Raw genomic sequence first — 21,854 nt, 5'->3', positions numbered from 1 at the left:
TTACCAGTTTAGCAGTATTGACGGTGGTTAATAAGATTTAGTTACAGTTATGAAATTCCTGGTATAATGCATAAAAGCCAAATGAGTTTTACAGAAGCAATTTAGTGAGTGGTTTACAGCAGTTGCTTGAGGAAAGCAGTCTCATGATATCAGCAGATGGGAGAATTGTAATAGGGTCCACGAAAATTGGTGGGAAAATTATGGTAACGCTGCAGGAGGGTGTAGACGTTGAGTACCGAGACACTGACTTGTTAATACAATTTCAAATAATGCATTATGACAGCTTAGTCCAGAAGCGATCTCAAGGTCAAAATACTGCAGCACACATTAAAATAGAACAGAAAATGCTCAGTACATCACATGGAATGAAATTAATGGTCTGGATTTTCATCCTATAGTACGACATGGAAACCAATGAAAATGACAGTACAGTGAGTGCAGATGCCCATCTTATTTCCCAGGAGATTTGGAGGCTGGTGTGGTTACAAACCCCACCCCCAATGTTATGATTGGCCAGTTCCTTTGCCAAAATAGGCTTGACCCACTCCTCCACAATTTTTATGGAGTCGGTGAGTTTTCTTTTGAAAAGAAACAGTTCATGGCACCTAGAGTGGTCAAGAACCACAGAATGCACAAAAACCCTTTGAACTCCTTTACTGAAGGTCCTGCCTTCACTTCCTTCCTTTGTCAGACTGTACCTGCCAATCAACCTCTTTGCTCCTACATACCAGGCTCTGGTACTTGCATGTTCATTCACAATATTTTCCATGATTTTAACAACGAAGTGGATACAGTCGCAGAGTCAGAGCAATACAGCATTGAAACAGGCCCTTCAGCCCAAACTGGTCCATGGTGCCCACTTAGCTAGCTCCAATTGCCTGCACGGTCCAGATCCTTCTAAACTCTTCTCATCCATGTACCTATCCAAATGTTTTTTGGAATGTTCCTCTTGTTCCTGCCTCAGCCACTTTCTCCAGCAGCCCATTCTATATACACACCACACAGTGTGAAGTTGTCAGCCCGCAGGTTCTTCTTAAACCCGTCCCCTTTCACCTTAAACCTCTGCCCTCTAGTCTTCAATTCCCCATCCCTGGAAAAATGATTATACGCGTTCGTCCAATCTATGCGCATGATTCTATACACCTCAATAAGGTCACCCCTCATTCTTCTACATTCCAAGGAATAATGTCCTAATCTGGCCAACCTCTCACTAACTCAGGCCTACTATGCTGGTAATATCCTCGTAAACCTTCTTTGCACACTTTCAGTTTATGTCTATCCTATAACAGGGTGACCACAACAATACACAATACTCCAACTGCTTCTCACCAATGACTTGTACAACTGTAACATAACATCCCAACTCCCATTCTCAACACCTTGACCAATGAAGGCCAGCATGCTCAATGCCTTCTTCACCAACCTATCCACCGGTGACCCTGTTTCAATGAACTACGTACTTGTACTCCTAGGTCTCCCTGTTCCACAACACTCATCAGGGCCTCACCATCTACTGTAGAAGTCCTACCTTGGTTTTACTTTCCAAAACGCAACACTTATCCGAATTGAATTGCATTTGCCAGTCCTCAGCCCACTTTCCCATCTGATCAAGATTCCTCTCATTTTTGTTAACTTCTTCACTATCAATGGCACCTAATTTTGTATTATCTGCAACCATACTATTCATGCCTTGTACATACACATCCAGATCATTTAAGTAAATAACAATGACCCCTACACCACATCACTTGTCACAGGTGTCCAGTCCGACAACCTTCAACCATCACCGTCTGCTTCTTACCAGTGAGTCGAATTTCGAATCCAATTAGCGAGCTCTCCCCGGATCCTATGCAATCTAACCTTCAAGACTAGCCTGCCTTGTGGGACCTTGTCAAAGACCTTATTAAAGTCCATATAGACAACATCCACTGCCCTACCCTCATCCATCCTCTTGGTTACTTCTTCAAAAAACTCTGAAAGATTGGTCAGACATGACTTGCTGCGCACAAATCCATGCTGACTATCCCTCATCAAACCTTGACAATCCAAATGTCAATTGATCATGTCCCTCAGTATCCTCTCCAATAACCTGTCTGCCACTGATGTCAGGCTCACTGGCCTGTAGTTCCCTGGCTTGTCTTTCCTACCTTTCTCAAACAAAGGAACAACATTAGCTACCTTCCAGTCTTCCGGAACTTCACCAGTCGCTGAAGATGGAACAATAACCGTAGCAAGGGCCTCTGCAATTTTTTCCACCTAACCTCCCACAATGTCAAGGGTGGACCTGATTGGACGCAGGGGATTTATGCACCTTAATGCACTTTAAGGCTACAAACAGCCCTCTGGTAACATGTATGCAGTCCAAAACATGGCCATTTGTTCCCCTCATTTCCTCAGCATCTATGGTTCTCTCCTTGGCATGACACTGCACCTAGCAAAGGAGCAGCATTCCAAAAATTTGAGATTTCAAATAGATCTATTGGACTATAACAATGTGGGGTGGGACTTCTGATTTTGTCCACCCCAGTTCGACACTGGCACTGCTATATCAGTCGTAGATGAGAGTTAGCTTCCCAGTTAAGGGAAACGCTCCAAGTTTGGAGTATTTCTCAGTTGAACATAATGGACAAATACTGGAACTAGAAGGAGAGGTTGGTAAAGAGTTCAAGTCTTAAGGTTGAGGCTAAGACCAATTCTTCAGTATGCATTAAGACTGGAGGATTCTCTTCTGAGCGAAGTGACAGAGCCATCCACAGACCAAAGTCCCACAATCTAGGTCAATTTTCTTTTCTTCTTGAATTTCAACTGGTTGAGGCAGTCTACAGGATGATTGGAAAATGTTTCCAATGTCCATACAGCTATGAAACTTGGTTTGGACAAGAATAATGGAGGTGACGAAGATAGAGGAAAAAGAAATGATGGTGGCGATGACACATCCCTGCCTGACCTCAAAGATTGCTGTCATATTACAGTCAGCAAGGACTTAGACCAATGTGGCTTGCAGGAGATGGCAGGGGTTGATAATTTCACTGACCAGCTGGCATTTTGACAGGGTCTTCTACAGCACTTCACAATTGACTTGAGTCAAAAGCCTTGGTCAGGTCAATGAGGGCCATGTTGCATGGTTGGTGTTCCTGGCAGTTCCTTTGGAGTTGCCAAGCACTGAAATGATACCCTTAGTTCGACAATTTGGTTGTAAGACTGGCTTTCAGGAAGGATTTCCTCAGAGACTGGGAGAGATACCCAGCGAAGATTCGAGCGATGATCATTCTGGTGGATGTGAAGTCGGGAGATTCCACTAATCATCAGTCCACTTTGTCTCCTTTTTTGACGAAAAACGTGATGGCTGCATCCCTGAAATTGACAGGGATTTCCTCTTTGTCCCAGATTTCCTGGAAGAGTTGACAGATGTGAAGGATCAGCTCTGCTCCTCCAAATTAGAAAATCTCTGCTGGAATACTGCAGCTGTTCCCATTCTTCACGTGTCAAATAGCAGCTTCAACTTCTGACACACCAGCGTGTGAGTCAGAGATCATCTTTGATGGGGAGTTGGGGATTTCCTCAAACATGCCCTCATTGATGTCTGTTGTGAGGGAGATCTTTGAAGGGTTCTCTCCCCCAGAAGTTGATGTTTTCTGTCTCTCAAAAAGGGTCCTATCCTTGTTCTGTACCAGTATGAGGCCAAAGGTGTTGGGTCCATATATTGTCTTGGTACCACTCTGAGGAAAACCTAGGTGTTGTGCTTGTCAACAAGGAGTTGCAGCTCCTTTGCCTCAGTCCACCACTGGATTTTAATCTTCCTGGTTCTTCTTTGGAACACCACCTTTGCTGTCTCAGTTCTTTGCTGTGTTGGTGTTGTTTTGCCACCCATAGGAAGTTCTCCTTGTCAATGAGCTCTTCGATGTTGTAGTCACTCTCATTTCAACCAGGTCTTGACTTTTCCTGGTCTCGTAACCAATGGTTTCTTCACAGCATGCGATTGTGGCTGTCTTCAGCTCTTCCCAGATTTTCTCCACTCTCTTAAAATGAACACGATCTTGGTGAAGACATTGTTGCAAGCTGCACCCTTGAAGCCAAGGAGGGAGTGTAGGGTGAGAGGCAGAAGAAATTAAGTGACAAAACATGGTGCTGATGCAAGGCTCAATGGAGTGGCAACGGGAAAGTAAAGGGGTGGTGGGAAAAACAATGATGAATAACTGCCAAACAAGGTATGATGCTTTTATGACTTTAAGAGGTATATTCTGTCCTGGTTTTGTGTTTGAGAGAGAAATTTTGAGCCAATAAAGTAAACAGCTAGCGGCGCCTTGGGAGCCCCCTCACTTCCCCCTCCAATTTGGAACAAAGAAGCAGTATGAATGGGTGGAGTCAGATTCCCACAGAACCAGCGTGTTAGTTTAGCTTTCAGTAGTTGTTGGGATTTCGAAGTTGGTTACGGAAGCTGTACTCATCTCTCTGCTACAGCCCCAAAGGTCAAGTTTGCTCCCTCTCTTTGCCAGAACTGCTTGAGAGAATCTATTTTACTGACTTAACCTTTGCCAAGGGTTTGTTTAAAGGCTGTTACTATACTGGAACAGTTGCTGGTTAGTAGTTAAATAATCTATCATTGTGTTAAATTTTCCAATAGAGTTAAAGTTAGACCAATTCTTCTTTTGCTTTTAATTTGAACTGTAGTGAATAAAGCATGTTTACTCAACGCCAAGTAATGTAACCAATCGAATTACCTCAAACACAGGATCTTACACTTGCCTCTAAATAAGAGTAGGTTACTATCTAGGCTATCATCTTGATATGTATGAAGAGGATTTTGGTTTGGTGCATAAAGAGAAAGTGAATTATGCAGACAGAAATATTCTGAAAATGTTGCTCTCAATCCTCACCCAAGAGTACTATAGAATGCCTAAATCAAGGTAAGGTACTTGTTTCTCAAGCTTATGTTGAGCTTCACTAGAATACAACTGGAGGCAGACGACAAAGTCAGAAAGTGAAAGCAAACAGAAGCTTGGGAGTCAAGACTGCAACTGAATGAAGAGATAAAATGTAAAGTGGTCAGCCAATCTGTTTTTGACCTCCTCAAGTGGAGGATAAAAAGCATATTTGTTCTAAGGAGGGACTTCTTTTTTCTCTTTATTCATTCACAGGTTGAGGGCATCACTGGCCAATCAGCATTTCTTGCCATCTCAGATTGCCCAGAGGGCAGTTAAGACCGCATTACTACGGAGGAGGGTCTGAAGGAGGCTCTAGGCCCAAAACGTCAGATTTCCTGCTTGGCCTGCTGTGCTCATCCAAATCCACACCTTGTTATCTCACATTGCTGAGAGTCTGGAGTCACATGTAGGCCAGATCAGGTAAGGATTGCAGTTTGCTTCCTTCAAAGAGCATTACTGAACTAAACGGGTTTTTCTCCAACGATCAACATTGTCATATTAGACTCTAATTTCAGATATTTATGGAATTCAAATTTCACCAACGGCCATGGTAGGGTTTGAACCTGGATCCCCAGAACATTATCTAAATCACTGGACTGTTAACCCAGAGATAACAACACTAGGCCTCCCACTCCCCTATAGGATTTGGCTACTAATGAAACAAAGTCTTAACTAAATATTCCAAAATATTCCAAAAAGCCAAGGAAATTAACAGATTGATTAATATAATGGCATCAAGCACAACTTCAATGTACAGTGTCAGTGTGCATTGCTTTCATTAAGAGCAACAGGACAAATAGTCAGTGCACGATTGAATGGCCTGCATGTGGTATTGACGCGGAGCAAGATAGTGGTTACTTTCCATAAATATGCAGCACCAGATCAAAAATTGTAGTGAGCCAGATACTCAAAGTAGAACTCAAAATAGAACAAAATTTCACAGTTTGTGGGTTCATAATGCAATAAAACAATGATGAATTAGGGAGGTCAACAAGTTTACCTGGAGCAAATTTGACTCCAAACCACCATGTGAAAGACATGATGGTGTGGTGATAGACATGAAGAAATGTTACTTGGCTGTTCTTCTTTCGAAGCACAAAGAAAATCTGTGTGGGAAAATAGGAAAAACCCATCACAAGGTGAGTTATTTTGAAATGTTTGCCGGTTTTTAAAGCACTATTACTTTGAAAACCAAATTTTTTTTTCATAAACGAATTGGACTTTAATAGCAAGATAATTATTTCAGCCTAAACAAAATAGTTCTTAGTGAGGAGTTTAAGGTGGGAAGGCATTTTCAATTGTACATGAACAGTTGTGAAATGAATCTGTAAAGGAAAAAAAGCTTTCACAAGTTGTCACTTGTTGTGAATTGCCTGCACAACAATGCAATTTCACACTAATCAGTCCAGGGGCATGTCAGTTGCAAGACCAGCATTTATTGTCTGTTATCTTCCAGTAGGTAACAGTAAACCATTCTGAAAGACTCAAAAGGAAAACCCAACGTCACTCCTGTAATTCAGTTTAGATTTTGATGATCTATTGTGCAGCAACATTTGAGAACAACTGTGGGGAACAGATTCAAATTAACTTCAACAAGGAAGTTTTAAAAATGTATTCATGCAACGTGGGCTTCTCTGGCTGAGCCAGCACTTCTTGCCTACCCTTGGCTTCCTTCAGAAGGTGGTGAGATGCCTCTGTGAACCACAGCAGTCCACTTGACGTAGGTGGACCGCACCCACAATGCCCTTAGGGAGAGTATCCCAGGATTTGTACCCAGCAAAACTGAAAGAACAGCAACATACTTCCAAGTCAGGATGCTAAGCGTGAAAGGGAAAACTTAGATGAGAAAGCCATCACCTGCATTTGTTGCCTTGGCCCATCTGGGTGATTGCAATTGTGTGTTTGGTAGGTTTTTTTTCTAAGATGAGTTGGTAAATTTTGCAAGGTATCCCGCAAATGGTACACATTGCTACTACTGGGTAGTCAGTGGTTCAGAAAGTGGATGTTTGTGCAAGTAATACCATTCAGGCTGACTGTTTAGTCCTGGATGCTATCAAGCTTCCAGTGTTGTTACAGCTGCACCCATCCAGCCAGCAAGGAGTATTCCATCGCACTTCTGACTTGAGCCTTCCAAATACTGTGACAAGTCTTGGGGAGAGAAGGGGTGAGTTTTTCACTGCAGGAATCCTAGCTTCTGACCTGTTGTGACCACTATTTATATGGTTAATCTAGTTCAGTTTCTGGAAAACATGAATTCCCAGGATGCTGTCAGTGGGGGAGCTCAGCAATGATAATGCCACACAACCTCTTTTTGGAGATGTCAGCTGAAGCATCGATTTTAACCAATTCTTGCCGCATTTGGATACGGTTTGTTTCAATATCTGAGGAGTGATGAATGGTGCTGAACGTTGATGACTGCACAATGAACATCCCCTAATAATGACCTTCCCTCTACCCAAGGTCAGTAAAAGAAGTTGAGTAGAAGTCAGAATTTTCCAGCATGAAACAAGAATTTTGACATATCACATCTGCACTAGTTATGAACTACCTAACCATTCTAATCCTATTTTTCAGTACTTGGCCTTTAGCCTTGGCAGACAATTACTCATCAACACTATTCAGACGCTATTGGGGTTTCTGCCTCCACCATCCTTCAAGGCAGAATTCCAGATTCCCACATCCCTCTGGGCTTTTTAAAAAAAAAAGAGATGGATAGACGATAGAGGGGAACACCTGGGGTCGAGCTGACTAACCTACAACAATTACAACCATCTTCCTTTTCGGGAGATATGCCCCAAAACTTGTGGAGTGCTTTGTTCCCACATTCCAATTGTTTTGCTAGACTCCTCGGTACCAAACTGTCAAATGTGGCCTTGATATCAAGGGCAGTCACTCTCACCACTCTTATCTATGTTTGAGCTAAGGCTGTAATGAAGTTAACAGTTGAGTGGCACTGGCAGAATCCAAACTAAACTCAGCCAGCAGGTTACTACTGAGCAAGTGCCACTTGATAGAAAACTAAAAGAGGAATTTCCAGTGCTGACAATCAAGGATTGATGGGGTGGCACTTGGCTGGGTTGCCTACCTATGTCCTGAACACATGCAGCAATTTTCTACATAGACATACAGAGGCCAGTGTTGCAGATGTTCTGAAACAGCTTAACTCGAGGCAGGGCAAGTTCTTGAGTATGTTCTCAACATTACTGCCAGAATATTTTTAGGATCACTGCTAAAATTGATGGCTTCTACAAAGACAGCTATTTTGTACTAATGGGTTGAATGGAATTCACTAAAGACAGAGATTGTGTGATGCTGAGGACCACCAGAGACAGCTTAGCACAACAGCCAACAGCATCAATATTGTTCCACATATGGGGAAAGACTGGCAGTAACAGTCTAATTGTTGCAAATCTTTATGGAATATGAAGTTATATTTCCTGAATCAGTACAAATTCAACATTTATTTTATGTTCTATTTTGGGGACAGAGAAAGGAACATAGCATTTCAAATGCTGCCCTTGCAAAACCTCATCCAATAAACTGTGTGCCGCAAAATGTGATCAGAATGATCCTGTAACTGAGTTACAGCTCAGGGAACAAGACAGTTTTATTGTAATAGCCATTAAATTTAAGGCATCTTTCTTAGAATACATTATGCTGCAAGATTGATATCTACAAGGTTAACATCTTTTAAAAGGATCTGAAGTGGCAATATCAACAGACAAACAGTTTCTAATTTGCTCCCATGATACTTACAGTGTCTGATAATTCAATAAACTTTGAAATGTAAAACAGCCAGCAAGTCCAGGCCATCTAAGACAAGAAATATCAATACATTGTTAAAGTGCAGCCCAACTACTTTTCTCCCCCCAAAAAGATATTATACAGATATAACACAGTGCAGAGCTAGAGGAACACAGCAGGCCAGCAGCAGAGGAGCAGCAGCAAAGTTGGCGTTTTGGGTCAGGTCCCTTTTTCAGAAATGGGGAGGAGAAAGGGAGCTCAGAAATAAATAGAGGTGGGTTAGGGCTGGGGAAGTTAGGTAGGATGGTGATAGGTGAATGCAGGTAGGGAGTGGTGGGGATTGGTTGGTGGGAAGGATATGGACAGGTTGTGTCAAGTCAAGGGGGCGGGGATGAGAGGGAGGGTTGGACATGCGATGAGGCTGGGGGTGGGGAGATATTAAAATTGGCCTAACGACAAAGTTCTTGACCAGAAAGAGCAACTTTCCTGCTCCTCTGATGCTGCCTGGCCTGTTGTGTTCCTCCAGCATCTGCATTTCTTACTATCTCAGAATTTATACAGCATTTTTCATATTCTTCAGTCTAAAATAAATCACTAGGGGAAAGAGAAAGTGTAATGCAGTCACAATTATTGTATGCGAATAGCCTACAATTGTCTCTGGGCCATCAAGGCCAGACACTAAATGTGGCCTTGCCAGTGAGGCCTCATCCTGGTGAATAAATTTAATAGAAGTCCTAAAACAGTAAAGAAAATAAACTGAAGCATCTGTTTTAATGTTTGTGGTTAAGAGAAAATTTTGATGGAGCAGTTGAACATCTATGTCTTCAAAGAATGCATGCAAATCATTCATCACTTAAAGGGCACACTAGGGCTCCACCATTTTGTTTTGAGACATTGAATAAAAAGGAAAAGCTAGCTTGGATCACCAGATTATGGAGAAGCAGAAAATAATGCACATGATAGGAATAACTCCCAATTGCATTTGTTTCCAACAACAATTTGAGATGAAAAATCCTTGCGATAAAGAAACATTTACCATCTTAAATTTGCTAAAGCATTTTTTTTCCCCCCTGTAGAAGTAACACACACATGTTGCTATTCATTCATTGGATATGGATATCACAGATTTGTTGCTCATCACCAATTACCCTTGAATATGGCAATCAGAAATACTCGTGTGCTGTGGACACATTTAGAGGTTAAGAAATGGACTTCCAAGACTTTCACCCAGCAATCAGAGATGGCCAAAACATTTAAAAATTGAGATTTATGCCTAATTAGAGGAAAGTTTTTAAATTTGATCAATCTGTTTCTTGTACTTCTCAGCAGTTAGTTCCTCCCAAAAAAATATTAATACCAGCTGTGTGCAAGAAAACATGATGCTTTTTAGCTAACTGCACAAGGCAAGTTAACTTAAGATGCATCATGGGAAAGAGTTAGAAACTATTAAATTTTATCGTTGGGCACTTGGCTAACTTCAAGGTAATCAGGGAAAGTCAACATAGTTTTGAGAAGGACAAATCATGTTTAGCCAAACAATTGGAGTTCTTTATCCGTAGCACATTATTTCCTTGAAGGGAAACTGGTGGATGAACTGCACTTGAATTTCCAGAGGGCATTTGATAAAAGTGCCATGAAGGTAACTGCAGAAAGTAATGCTACATTCTACACAGTGAGCTACATGGGCTTGGATTGACAATTGGCTGCCTAAGAGGAAGCAGAAAATAGGTATAAAACTGGCGTTCTTCAGCTTCGCAGAATGCAACAAGTGGTGTACCACAGAAATTGGTGTGGAATACCATCTGTTCACATTATGCAACTCATTTGGATGAAAGGATTGATGAGAAAGATAGGTAGGAGAGCAAGCTGTCAAGAGGAAATATGGTGGCTAAAAAATGCTATTGGTCAAGTGAGTGAGCAAATCTGAGAACAGGGTATAATACTTCAGGAAAATGAAATCACACTTCTGCTAGGAGAATTAAACAAAACTTATCTAAACGATGAGATTGCAGACCTCTGGGATGCAGAATTTTTACTGCTACTGATTCGCAGTATGTGCGTCATGTTGGCTGGACTTACAAATATTACTCATCTCTAGTTGTCCTTGAGAAGATGGGGAGCTGTGCTCTTGAACTGCTGCAACCCATTTGTTGTAGGTAGACCCCAGCACGGCTGAGGGATGAGTAGTTCTGCACAAATTTAATTTCGCTATGGAAGGATTCAGGTGCCCAGAAATTTAATTGGGTCTGTTTTACTAATCCAGCAACAATACCACACATGCCTCCCAATCCTAATGCATGAATTACATAAGGCAAGTGCACAGGGACAGCAAATACTCAAGAAAATAAATAATAGAATACCTGTGTTTTTTTTTAAATGACAAGGGATATTTAAACACAAAATGTTGTTAGGTTATGCTTCAATTATACAAAGCACTGGGGAACAACACTGGTCTGTTTATTTAAGGAAGAATGCAAATATATTGTAAGTAGTCCAGGGAAGCTTTACTAGAGGAAGAATGGATGGGTTATGTGGAAAGGTCAAATAGATTGGTTTACATCACTGAATTATAGAAGAGTAAGAAATGAGTTGATTGAAACATGAAGGATTGAGGGGTCTTGACAGGGTAGAGGCAGAAAGGATCTTTCTCCAGTCGGAGAGTCTAGAGCTAGGAGGTCACTGTTTAAAAATAAAGGGTCACCATTTAATCAAGAAATTAGTAGAAATTTGAGGCTTGAGAATCTTTAGAATGCCCAGTTCTCGTCATCCTGCTCAGGAAGGATATTAATAAAATTAGAGGGGCTTCAGAAGCGATTTCCAGGGCTATGGCCACGACTGGAGAGTTTGAACTGAGGAGAGGCTGAGACTTGCCCCTACTCTCCCCTCCCCTCTATGGGAGGACCAGAATCTTCATAAAAAAACCAAAAGAATTGCAGATGCTGTAAATCAGGAGCAAAAGCAAAGTTGCTGGAAAAGCTCAGCAGGTTTGGCAGCATCTGTGAAGGAAAAATCAGTTAATGTTTCAGTTCTGGTGATCCTTCCTCAAAAGGGTTCTGAGGAAGGGTCACAGGACCCAAAACACCAAATCTGATGATTTTTCCTTCACAAATGCTGCCAGACCTGCTGAGCTTTTCCAGCAACTTTGCTGTTGAGCGAAATCTTTGGATGCTTTTCAAGAAATTGATTTGGAAAGCAAGGGAATGGCAGTTAAATCAGAGTGGGCAAGAACGTAGTTTTGAGATTGCAAACAGATCAACCACGACATTTGCAGAGCAGATTCAAGGAAGTGATAGGCCTGAAATTTGAGTACATAGACTGGACTTCTACACACAGTTCAGTCAAAATAACTTGGAGTTGTTACAGTGCAAAGTTGTTTATCTGGCACAGTCAGTCAGGAACCTTTACTGATTATGGGAACTGCAGATGCTGGAGAATCCAAGATAATAAAATGTGAGGCTGGATGAACACAGCAGGGCCAGCAGCATCTCAGGAGCACAAAAGCTGCCCCCGAGATGTTGCTGGGCCTGCTGTGTTCATCCAGCCTCACGTTTTATTATCCAGGAACCTTTACTCCCTACCGACCCCCACAGCATTGAAGACTGGCTGACAGATTAAGTTAAAATATACACGGCAGTTGAACATATACTTACCCTGAGGGCTTGAGGTGACCTGGAGTAATCAACAATGTCACAACGGAATGAATATCCAGTGGCCCAGCCAGACATAAGGAACTGTGGAACCAGAAAAGTTAATCACTACAAGTTTCCCAAAAAACCCAACTGTATTAAGTGTTCCTGTTCAGACAAGAAAACACCTTGTTGAATTTGGTTACAAGAGATTTATTTTCAACTCTTGCACAACCTTGACATATGATATGAACTCATTTCCACCAGCTAGTTAAGAGTCCACGACCTGAGCTACTCTCATTCCAAGAATCAACATCTGTTGTGGAATCAAATATCTTCACACTCCAGAAAAAGGAATAAGCCAAAGGCAGTAATAAAAAAAATATACAGAATGCTACCCAAGGCTCAAAGTGGAACAATGGAACTGAAGCACCAATGTTCAGGAACAAGGTCATAGCACATACAAAAATACTTCCAATGCCATATTCTTCAAGTTCAAACTAAATCTCTGTTAAGAGTGATGAAGAAGAAACACTGAAGTTCAGCAGGAGCACCATAAACTTATCACATCTTAACTTCAATTTGCACTCGATAATCACAAGTTACTTCATTTCCTTATTTAAGGGGTTGGATAATAACCTGCTTATCAAGAGCAAGTGGGTCATAACAAGATTCGTGTTGGTTTGCAGCCTCCAGGCTTAAGACGCAGGATGAAATGGTTGGTTTACCTTCTTCAAAAAGCTGTAAGCCACATCTACTCGGATGAGTGCATTTGTGGTTCAACTGGGGAGAAAGTTTATTTCCTGTATTCCCAAGTTACTGCCCTTGATCATAAACTTGTGCAGGTGTAAAATACTTGCATGTTTAGCAAGAATTAATTTGTACAAAAATGAAATATCAGAATCAGGAATAGCACGTTAACCATGAGTTCCTTTTATATTAAACAAGGCCCGGTGATTTTGTCCAATAGTTAGGGACACTGTTTCATGATGATTCATAAAGGCTATTCCTTTGTAGTGACTGAACACATGAAATTAAATTATACACAGCACAAACTGAGAAATTTACTGATATTTCTGCAACTTGAAATTGTTAAGTATGGAACCGAACAAAAAAAAAAATCAATGCCTCTGATTATGCCAAGCATGTTTCATCCATTTCTTCATTCCTTAAAATGAAGAGAACAATGTCGGAAGACGACATCGCGGGTGAGGGGGATTGGAGATGTGGGTTTATCGAAGTTCAATGCAAAGGTACAGTGGTAGAGATAAAGGTTAGATTGCAAGATTTTGCTGAGTCACACACGAAAGCAATTTCTTTTATCAAGTACCTTACCCACATTGGTCAAGGTTCAAAACTGCATGAAATCAAACCAGCTGAGAATGCAACAACCATTTGTTGCATGACTAAAAATTTTAAACAACATTTTCCCACCCTTTACTTTCGTCTGTCTTCCTCCACATATCCCTTGCTTGTTCTCTTAGCCCTCTTCGCTCCCGTTCTGTTTCCCTCCCTCAAATGATCCTCTTTCTCTGAATTCACTGCCCAATACGAAGTCATGGCAACACCTATGGGTCCTGACACATTCTAGCAACAGGTTGAAAACTTGCAGCCTTGCAGCCCTTTTATCATGTATCGCTTGATAGCACATTATAACCCACTTGAAAAAAATACACATGGTCAGAGTTCCCTAATAACGCAAGTCCAACAGGCAGGTAAGTCATGACTTCAGACTTTGATTAAATCATGAATTAGCGGCATCCCAGGAGTAACAGAGCTTGCAAATCAGCATATTTTTACAAGTGGCCTGTAACAACGTTATTAAGAGGCACTTGCTGAATGAGAAACAAAAACAGAAAATTACTGGAAAAACTCAGCAGGTCTGGCAGCATCTCTGGACAGAAATCAGAGTTAATGGTTTGGGTCCAGTGTCCTCAGAACTCATTCAGTTCCTGACCTCATTACAGCCCAGGCAAAAACAGAGACAAAGAGCTTAACTGCACAGATGGGCCTAAAAAAATTTGTCTTTGCCATCAAGACAGCATTCAACTGAACATGCCATCAAGGATGCCTTGGAAAACTGGAATCAATGGAGACGAGGGAGAAACTCTGCTGGTCGGGATCATCCTTTCACAAAGCAAGATAGATCATTTCAGTCCCAGGACATCACTGCAGGTCTTCCAAGGGACCTAGATCCAACCAGTTTCATTGACTTGTCTCTGTCACGTTAAAAGTAGAACTATTTGCTGATGTTCAAATGCAGCAATATCTGGACAATATCCAATCTTGGGCTGACATGTGGCAAGTAACATTCGCACCACACAAATGCCAGATAATAACCATCTCCAGCAAGGGAAGATCTAACTATTGCCCCTTGACATTCAATCATATCATCAAGTCCAAATTGTTGCTGAAAATTCTGAGAAATAACTTAACCAGAAATGGAATCAGCCATATGAATACTGTGGCTACAACAATACATGTAAAACTCAGAATTATCAATTCCTGGTTCCCTAATGCATTAACATCACCTATAAAAAAGTGGTGGGTTTGATGAAACACACTTCAATTGTCTGAATGAGTGCAATTCCATGAAAGGAGATGGATGTTATCCAGCTTAAAGAAGCCCATGCGCCACCTTTTACAATAACTCAGATAACTGACAGTATGTTCCAAACTCTTCACCGCTACCATCAAGAACAACTGCAACACATATGGAGGAACACCACTGCTGCAAGTTCCCTCCAAGCCACACAACATCCTAATGTGGAACAACCCTGTCGTGCTCTCTGTTGCTGGGTCAAAAATACTAACATTCCCATCCTCACGACATTCTGGGGTTCCTTACAGCTGTTTAATACTGCAGCTCACCACCACTAGCACCACCACCACTTTCTTCAGGACAATTAGGGGTAGGAAATAAATGCCAGCCTATCTCGCATCACCCATATCCCACGAGTGATTTTTTTATTTTAAAAATCAACTGTAGCAAAAGATTTGCTTCCCTAAAGTAGTAGAGTTCAGTGGACTGCCAGAAATTGGACTGTAGGCAGATGAGAACGAGAGATTCTGATCACAATTTTTCAATTTTCAACACAATGCATTTGCCCATCTCAGTTTCTTCTCTCTGCATGAATTCTTCTCCTCTCACTTCTTTATTACCCTTCTGGGTCTTTTAGACTGCTATTCTTCCCTCTCAGGTCCTTCGCCACTTTGTCATATATTCAGTCCACCATCCCTCATTCTCTTCTGACCCACTTTCTTCAAAATCTTTCACCCATGTTTTACTCGACTCATTTGTGCATAGATTCTCATGTCCTTATTGGTGAAAAACACAACATTTAGATTGCCAATATGGCTGGATCCTTGTAGAATACAGAAATCCAAGGATATCATTTAATTAATGTTCGACTTTTATTGGTTATCACTGAAAATTTGTGCATAATATTCAACTATTGAATGCTGGATAGATTTAATTACCCCCTTGACACAAAATAAAAGTATTTTGCCTAATTTTGCTCTCCATATAACTCAAGCAATGACTGAATATTTTCTAACTACGTACATACGAATTTGATTCTTTGGGGGAGTTTTCATGTTGGCAAGGTTGATGCATGGCTAGTGTAGGACAGCACAATAAATCATGAATGTATACTGTACACTTCGAGAATGAACAAAATGGGCAAGTGAGCAAAACTGCACTCTATTTCAAAGCTACAAAAAGACTACACTGCAAACTAATGTGAACTCATCCTCTTTACATAAGAGTTTTTCTTACTAACTTTGAGCTATGGGGTGACAATAAGTCAATTATACAATGTCTTCAAGGCAAAAAACACATAGGAAGCAAAACGGAAATGAATGCCAAGTAAAATGGAACCTTGATCACATGAGTTGATGGGGTGAGGAGTGGCAGATGGAGTTTAATTTGGATAAATGTGACATGTTGCATTTTGGAAAGGCAAATCAGGGCAGCACTAATACACTTGCTATTGAGGCCCTGCAGAGTGTTGCTGCTGAACAATGAAACCTTGGGGGCAGATACATAGTTCCTTGAGGATGGCGAAGACAGCATTCGATCCACTGATTAAAAAAAGGCCACAGTATGAAGTGGGATGCCATTTTGTGACTATACAGGACATTGATTAGACCATTTTTGGAATATTGCATTCAATTCTAGACTCCCTGCTATAGGAAAGATGTTACATTGGAAGGGGTTCAAAAAAGATTTACAAGTTTGTTGCTGAGATTAGAAGGTTCGAGCTGTAGGGAGAGGCTGAATAAACTGTGGCTATTTTCCCTGTGGCATCAGAAGCTGTTGTGGGTGGGCACCTTAGAGGTTTATAAAACCACAAGAGGCATGGATAGGGTGAATTGTCAAGTCTTTATGCCAGGGTAGAGGAGTCCAAAACTAAGCTGAAGTTGTAAATCAGAGGATGATATTAGGCAAGAACTTTCTAAAGTGATTGGGGGCAGAACAGCTGGAAAATGGGAAGCCTTCAAAAATGAGATAATGAGAGTCCAGAGTCAGTATATGCCTGTTAGTGTGAAGGTCAAGGCTGGTAGGTGTGGAGAATACTGGGTGATTAGAGAAATTGAGGTTTTGGTCAAGACAAGGAAGAAAGCGTATGTGAGCTTGAGACAGCACGGATCAAGTGAATCCCTAGAAGAGTATAAAGGCAGGAGGAGTGTACTTAAGAGGGAAGCAAAAAGGCCAAAAGGGGAAATGAGCCCACTTGGGCAAATAGGGCTAAGAAGAATCCAAGGAGACTCTGCAAATACATTAAAGGACAAAAGAGTAACTAGGAAGAGAAAGGGGCCCCGTGGGGATCAACAAGGCTGCCTATGTGTGGAACCACTGAAGAGGGTGGTGATACAAAACAAGCATTTTGCATCAGTATTTACTGAGGAGGGGACAGAAAGTAGAGAACACGATGGAATAAAAGGCAATATTGACAAGGGTCCATTTTACTGAAGAGATGTGCTGGACATCTTAAAACACAAAGGTGGACAAATCCCTGGGACTTTGTGGGAAGCTAGGGAAATAATAACTGGGCATGTTGCTGAGATACTTACATCATCGATAGTCACAAGCGAGGTGCTGGAAGACTCGAGGTTAACTAACATAGTGCCGTTACTTAAACAAGGTGGTAAGGAAAAGCCGGGGAACTACAGACTGGTGAGGCTGACATCAGTGATGGGCTAGTTGTTGGCAGGCATTCTGAGGGACAGGATTTACCTTTATTTTGAAAGGTAAGAACTGTTTAGGGATAGCCAACATGGCTTTGTGCATGGGAAATAGCGTCTCACTAACTTGATTGAGTTTTGTTTTGAAGTGACAAAAAAGATTGAAGGAGGCAGACAGTGGTGAACGTCATCTGTACGGATTTCAGTAAGGTTAAGATTCCTCATGATAGTCTGATTAACAAGGGTAATTCACATGGAAAACAAAGAATTAGCCATTTGGAAACATAACTGGCTCGAGGGCAGGAGACAGAGGGTGGTGGTGGTGGATGGTTGCTTTTCAGACTGGAGGCCTGCAAACAACAGGGTACTTCAAGGATCAGTGCTGGTCCACCACTTTTTAACCCTTTACATAAATGATTTTTATGTGAATATAGCAGGTATGGTTAGTAAGTTTGAAGATGACATCAAAATTAGAGGTGTGGGGGGAGCTTCAGATTACTTCAGTGTACAACGGGACTTCAATCAGATGGGCCAATAGACTGAGGAGTGGCAGAGATAGTTTACTTTAGAAAAATCTAAGGTGCTGTATTTTGGAACAGCAAATCAGGGCAGGATTTATACTCTTAATGTTAAGGTCCTGGGGAGTGTTGCTGAACAAAAAGAGACCTTGGAGTGCAGGTTCATAATTCCTTGAAAGTGGAGTCACAAGTTGACAGGACAGCGAAGACGACATTTGGTATGTTTGCCTTTATTGGTCAGTAGAGGAGTTGGGAGGTCATGCTGCAGCTGTACAGAATATTGGTAATGGCCACTTTTTGAATACTGTGTTGAATTCTGGCCTCCCTGCTTTAACAAAAGATGTTGTGAAACTTGAAAGAGTTCAGACAAGATTTACAAGGATGTTACCAGGGTTGGAGGGTTTGAGCTTTAGGGAGAGGCTGAATATACTGAGGCTATTTTCCCTAGAGCTTTGGAGACTGAGGGGTAACCTCAGAAGTTAATGAAATCATGAGGGGCATAGACAGGGTGATTAGTCAAGGTCTTTTCCCCAGGAAACAGGTGTCCATCATTTCATAGAATCCATACAGTGTGGAAACAGGTCCACACCAACCCTCCGAGCACCCCACCCAGACCCATCCCCATTTAGTTCACCTGATCTACACATCCCTGAACACTACAGGCAACTTAGCATGGCCAATTCACGTAGCCTGCACATCTATGGACTAGAGCCGCAAGAACTGCGGATGCTGTAAATCAGGAACCAAAACAAAGTTTCAGGAAAAGCTCAGCAGGTCTGGCAGTATCTGAGGAGGAGAAAACAGAGTTCACGTTCCAGCTTCCACAGACCGGAAACGTCAACTCTGTTTTCGCCTTCACAGATGCTGCCAGATTTGCTCAACTTTTTCAGCAACGTTTTTTTGTTTGGACTAGAGGGCATTGGTTCGAGGAGAGAGTGGAAAGAATAAAAAAGGGACCTAAGCAGCAACTTTTTCCCCCCAGAGAGTGGTGCATGTTGGAACAAGCTGCCAGAGGAAGTGGAGCAAGCTGGTACAACTAGAACATATAAAAGGCATTTGGATGGGTGTATGAATAGTAATGTTTTACAGGAGATATGGGCCAAACGAGTCTAAATTAATTTGAATATCTAGTCAGCACAGATGAGTTGGTCTTAAGGGTTTGTTTCCATACTGTACATCTGTGATGTTAAGTAATAGTGGGTGAAGCCATTTAATTGAAGGGATCTATTTTAACAGGGTTAAAAATAAAAAGGGCTGGATTTAAAGATAATATTCCAGAGACTAAGACTCAGCAGCTCACGAATTGGCTACAGATTGTAGGCTGAAGGGATGGAGAAGAAAAAGTACAGATGGCAGCAGAGATTTTTTTTTTACAGCAGAGCCATACCCTATTGAGGGCTTTTAGGCAACAATCAATATATATCGAGTCTTGCGCACATTGGAGAAAAGGAAGTCAGCCCAGCAGATTTGGGAGTGATGAAATCTGGGATAGGCACAGGTAGGATTTATTGGTGATAATCCAGGGATAGGCAATCTTGTAATTGCTGAAGTACAGCCTTATTGAGCCCAGATATGGTATTGGAAACTGAAGATTACACAACATGTCCACTGTTAGAAATAGTTTACTCCACCTGGATACAGAGACCAAAGGGATACATAGCAGGAAACTGAAGATTTAGACAGATTGAGTTGCAGGAAGTTGATTCACCTCTGGATGTTTGTTAAGCAGTTGGACAACATGACAGGAAGTTTGAGCAACTCAAAGTAGTTCCATTTCAGCAAAGCTGACCCTATGGTGATATGTTTTGTTATGGAGGGGTAGCATGTAAATGTCAAAGAGGAGGGGCTCAAAGATAATGGCAAATGACTTCATCTAATATAGGGTACACAGGTCCAACTATTGGAGCAAAGCAGGAGTGAAAAGAAACCAGATGTTTGTGTTAAGGTATCATTTCAGCCTAAGAGAAGAGTTTGCTTGTTTAGTGAGAAGACAGAAGCAGGAAGTGGTATCCAGGACTCCCAGAGTTCCATTAGGACTGTTTACAACCCTGGTCCTTGCAAGATACAGTGTACATGTCTTGCACCAGAAGTATGAAGGAGTCCTACATCTAACTCAATCCAACATGAAGTAAACGGGAAAGCTGAAAAGACAGTGTTCAGGACGAGACAGTACAAGCAAACACATCAGTGTGACTGGTGTTACAACTGTTCAGGACACCTACACCCCAAGAAGGAAATCCAATACCTTTGAACACTTGCTCTTTATTGATGGGAGGGATAGAAAGCTAAAGGACAGCCTAACATGAGGCAGGGGGAGAAAATTATGGAAATAATTAGTTCAGAAGTAAAAGAATAGTCCCTAAGTGCCACACTTGCCTTTTACCATGATCCTGCAATAATAGGTGGTTTTTGCAGCTGTGAAAGAAAAGACATCAGTGCTTGAAATGATTCAGTAAGATGCAAAAGGATCACTATATTGAGTGTACAGCGGAAGGCTCAAATATGCACCCTTCAATTTTTCAGGAGTGTAAACATATGTTGTACTACAAAAGTAAGCAGTAGGAGAACTCAGTTTGCAGTGGATGTGGACGTGGACATGGACAAAAATAGAAACTAACATGCAACGTGTTCTCCCGCATGACATAATATGGACTTATACATTAATCCTCTCAAGCAGGTCCCTTCACACCTGACAAGTGCAAGGGCAGCAATGAATCTACTCAACAATCATCTAATAAATGCACATTTTATAGAAGTCATAAATACAAGCAGAATTACTCACTTCATAACACATATAAATTGAAAAGGTCACAATAGAAAAATTGTACACAATCATTGCTCGCTTCAAATTCAGTGGTTTCCTGTTCTCCATTAGTTTTGGCCCAAAATGTGTTACAAAGTAGATGTAGGCTCCAAGGATAACTGTTTGTGGGAGTGGAGAGGACATTAATGGCCAGTCTTCAACCCTGGGATCTACAAAACAAAAGTTGCATTAATTAAAGTTTATACTTCAATCTATAAGTTGTACCACGTTTAAAATGATTAAGACCAACCCTTTCAATCTAAATAGTTTTGGTAAATATTTAAGGCTTGCCTTTTGTATGAAAAAAAGTTTTATTTTTACTGAGCCCACTCAGCTAACACATAAAATTTCATATATTGCACTTAAAAATATAAAGCTCAATACCCAAGTTACTGCTAAAAGATTCTGACAAAACATCCTGGAAGACTACTTCTATGCCATCAACAACCTGAAGGTAATTAAAGGACTTGGAGAATCACAGTCATGAAAGATTGGAATCACTCAACAGCATCATGTTTGAGGGGGGGAGGAGAGATGCAGGGACTTTGAGCCTAGGTTTTTGGGAAGGAGCAGGATAAGGGTGGGACAGAGACACACACACAACATTTGCCGTCAACTCTCCAACTTGCTATGAAACACCATCCTCCCCCAATGCATTCAAAAGGTCTAACATTAAGCCCAAAGCCTAAAACAAGTCAGGTGCTTCTCAGACATGGCCTGAAAAAGGTACTTACCTGCATCTTTAAGCCATTCATCATACAACAAGACCGCTCTGGCTGTCAGATCTTTGAAGGACATTTTAAGCTGCGTTCAGAATTCTACTCAGGAAAACTTCAGTCCTGTAGGCAAAATACAAGTTATTGCCAATGAATATGATTCATTAAGTTGGTGGAGGGTGGTTATTGCAATGTTAAATTTATATCAAAATGAAAGGATTTACGATTTTCTTTCATTACTGAAGTGAACGCTAGCTTCATGTGGTGACAGAAATAACTGGATCTGGAGTTTAGGCATAAATTCAGCATTCGTCCTATGGATTAATTCATTTTTC

General features: G+C 41.3%; 1 protein-coding gene across 6 annotated transcripts in view; it reads right to left on the bottom strand.

Moving 5' to 3' along the window:
* Positions 1–21,854, bottom strand: part of elovl7a (ELOVL fatty acid elongase 7a) — a 49,712-nt gene that overhangs the window by 6,996 nt on the left and 20,862 nt on the right. For all 6 annotated transcript variants that reach the window (XM_048535451.2, XM_048535460.2, XM_048535469.2 and 3 more), the window contains 5 exons: positions 21,538–21,642; positions 20,783–20,973; positions 12,320–12,400; positions 8,682–8,738; positions 5,926–6,031 (listed from right to left, as the gene is read on the bottom strand). In XM_048535451.2, coding sequence (XP_048391408.1) covers positions 5,926–6,031; positions 8,682–8,738; positions 12,320–12,400; positions 20,783–20,973; positions 21,538–21,601 — 499 coding nt within the window. In that variant the 5' untranslated portion in view covers positions 21,602–21,642. The remainder of the gene's footprint in view (positions 1–5,925; positions 6,032–8,681; positions 8,739–12,319; positions 12,401–20,782; positions 20,974–21,537; positions 21,643–21,854) is intronic.

Source organism: Stegostoma tigrinum, chromosome 1 (assembly GCF_030684315.1).
Source record: "Stegostoma tigrinum isolate sSteTig4 chromosome 1, sSteTig4.hap1, whole genome shotgun sequence".
Lineage (NCBI taxonomy): Eukaryota > Metazoa > Chordata > Chondrichthyes > Orectolobiformes > Stegostomatidae > Stegostoma > Stegostoma tigrinum.
The sequence above is the reverse complement of the archived record's forward strand: the minus strand, read 5'-3'. Positions and strand labels throughout refer to the sequence as shown.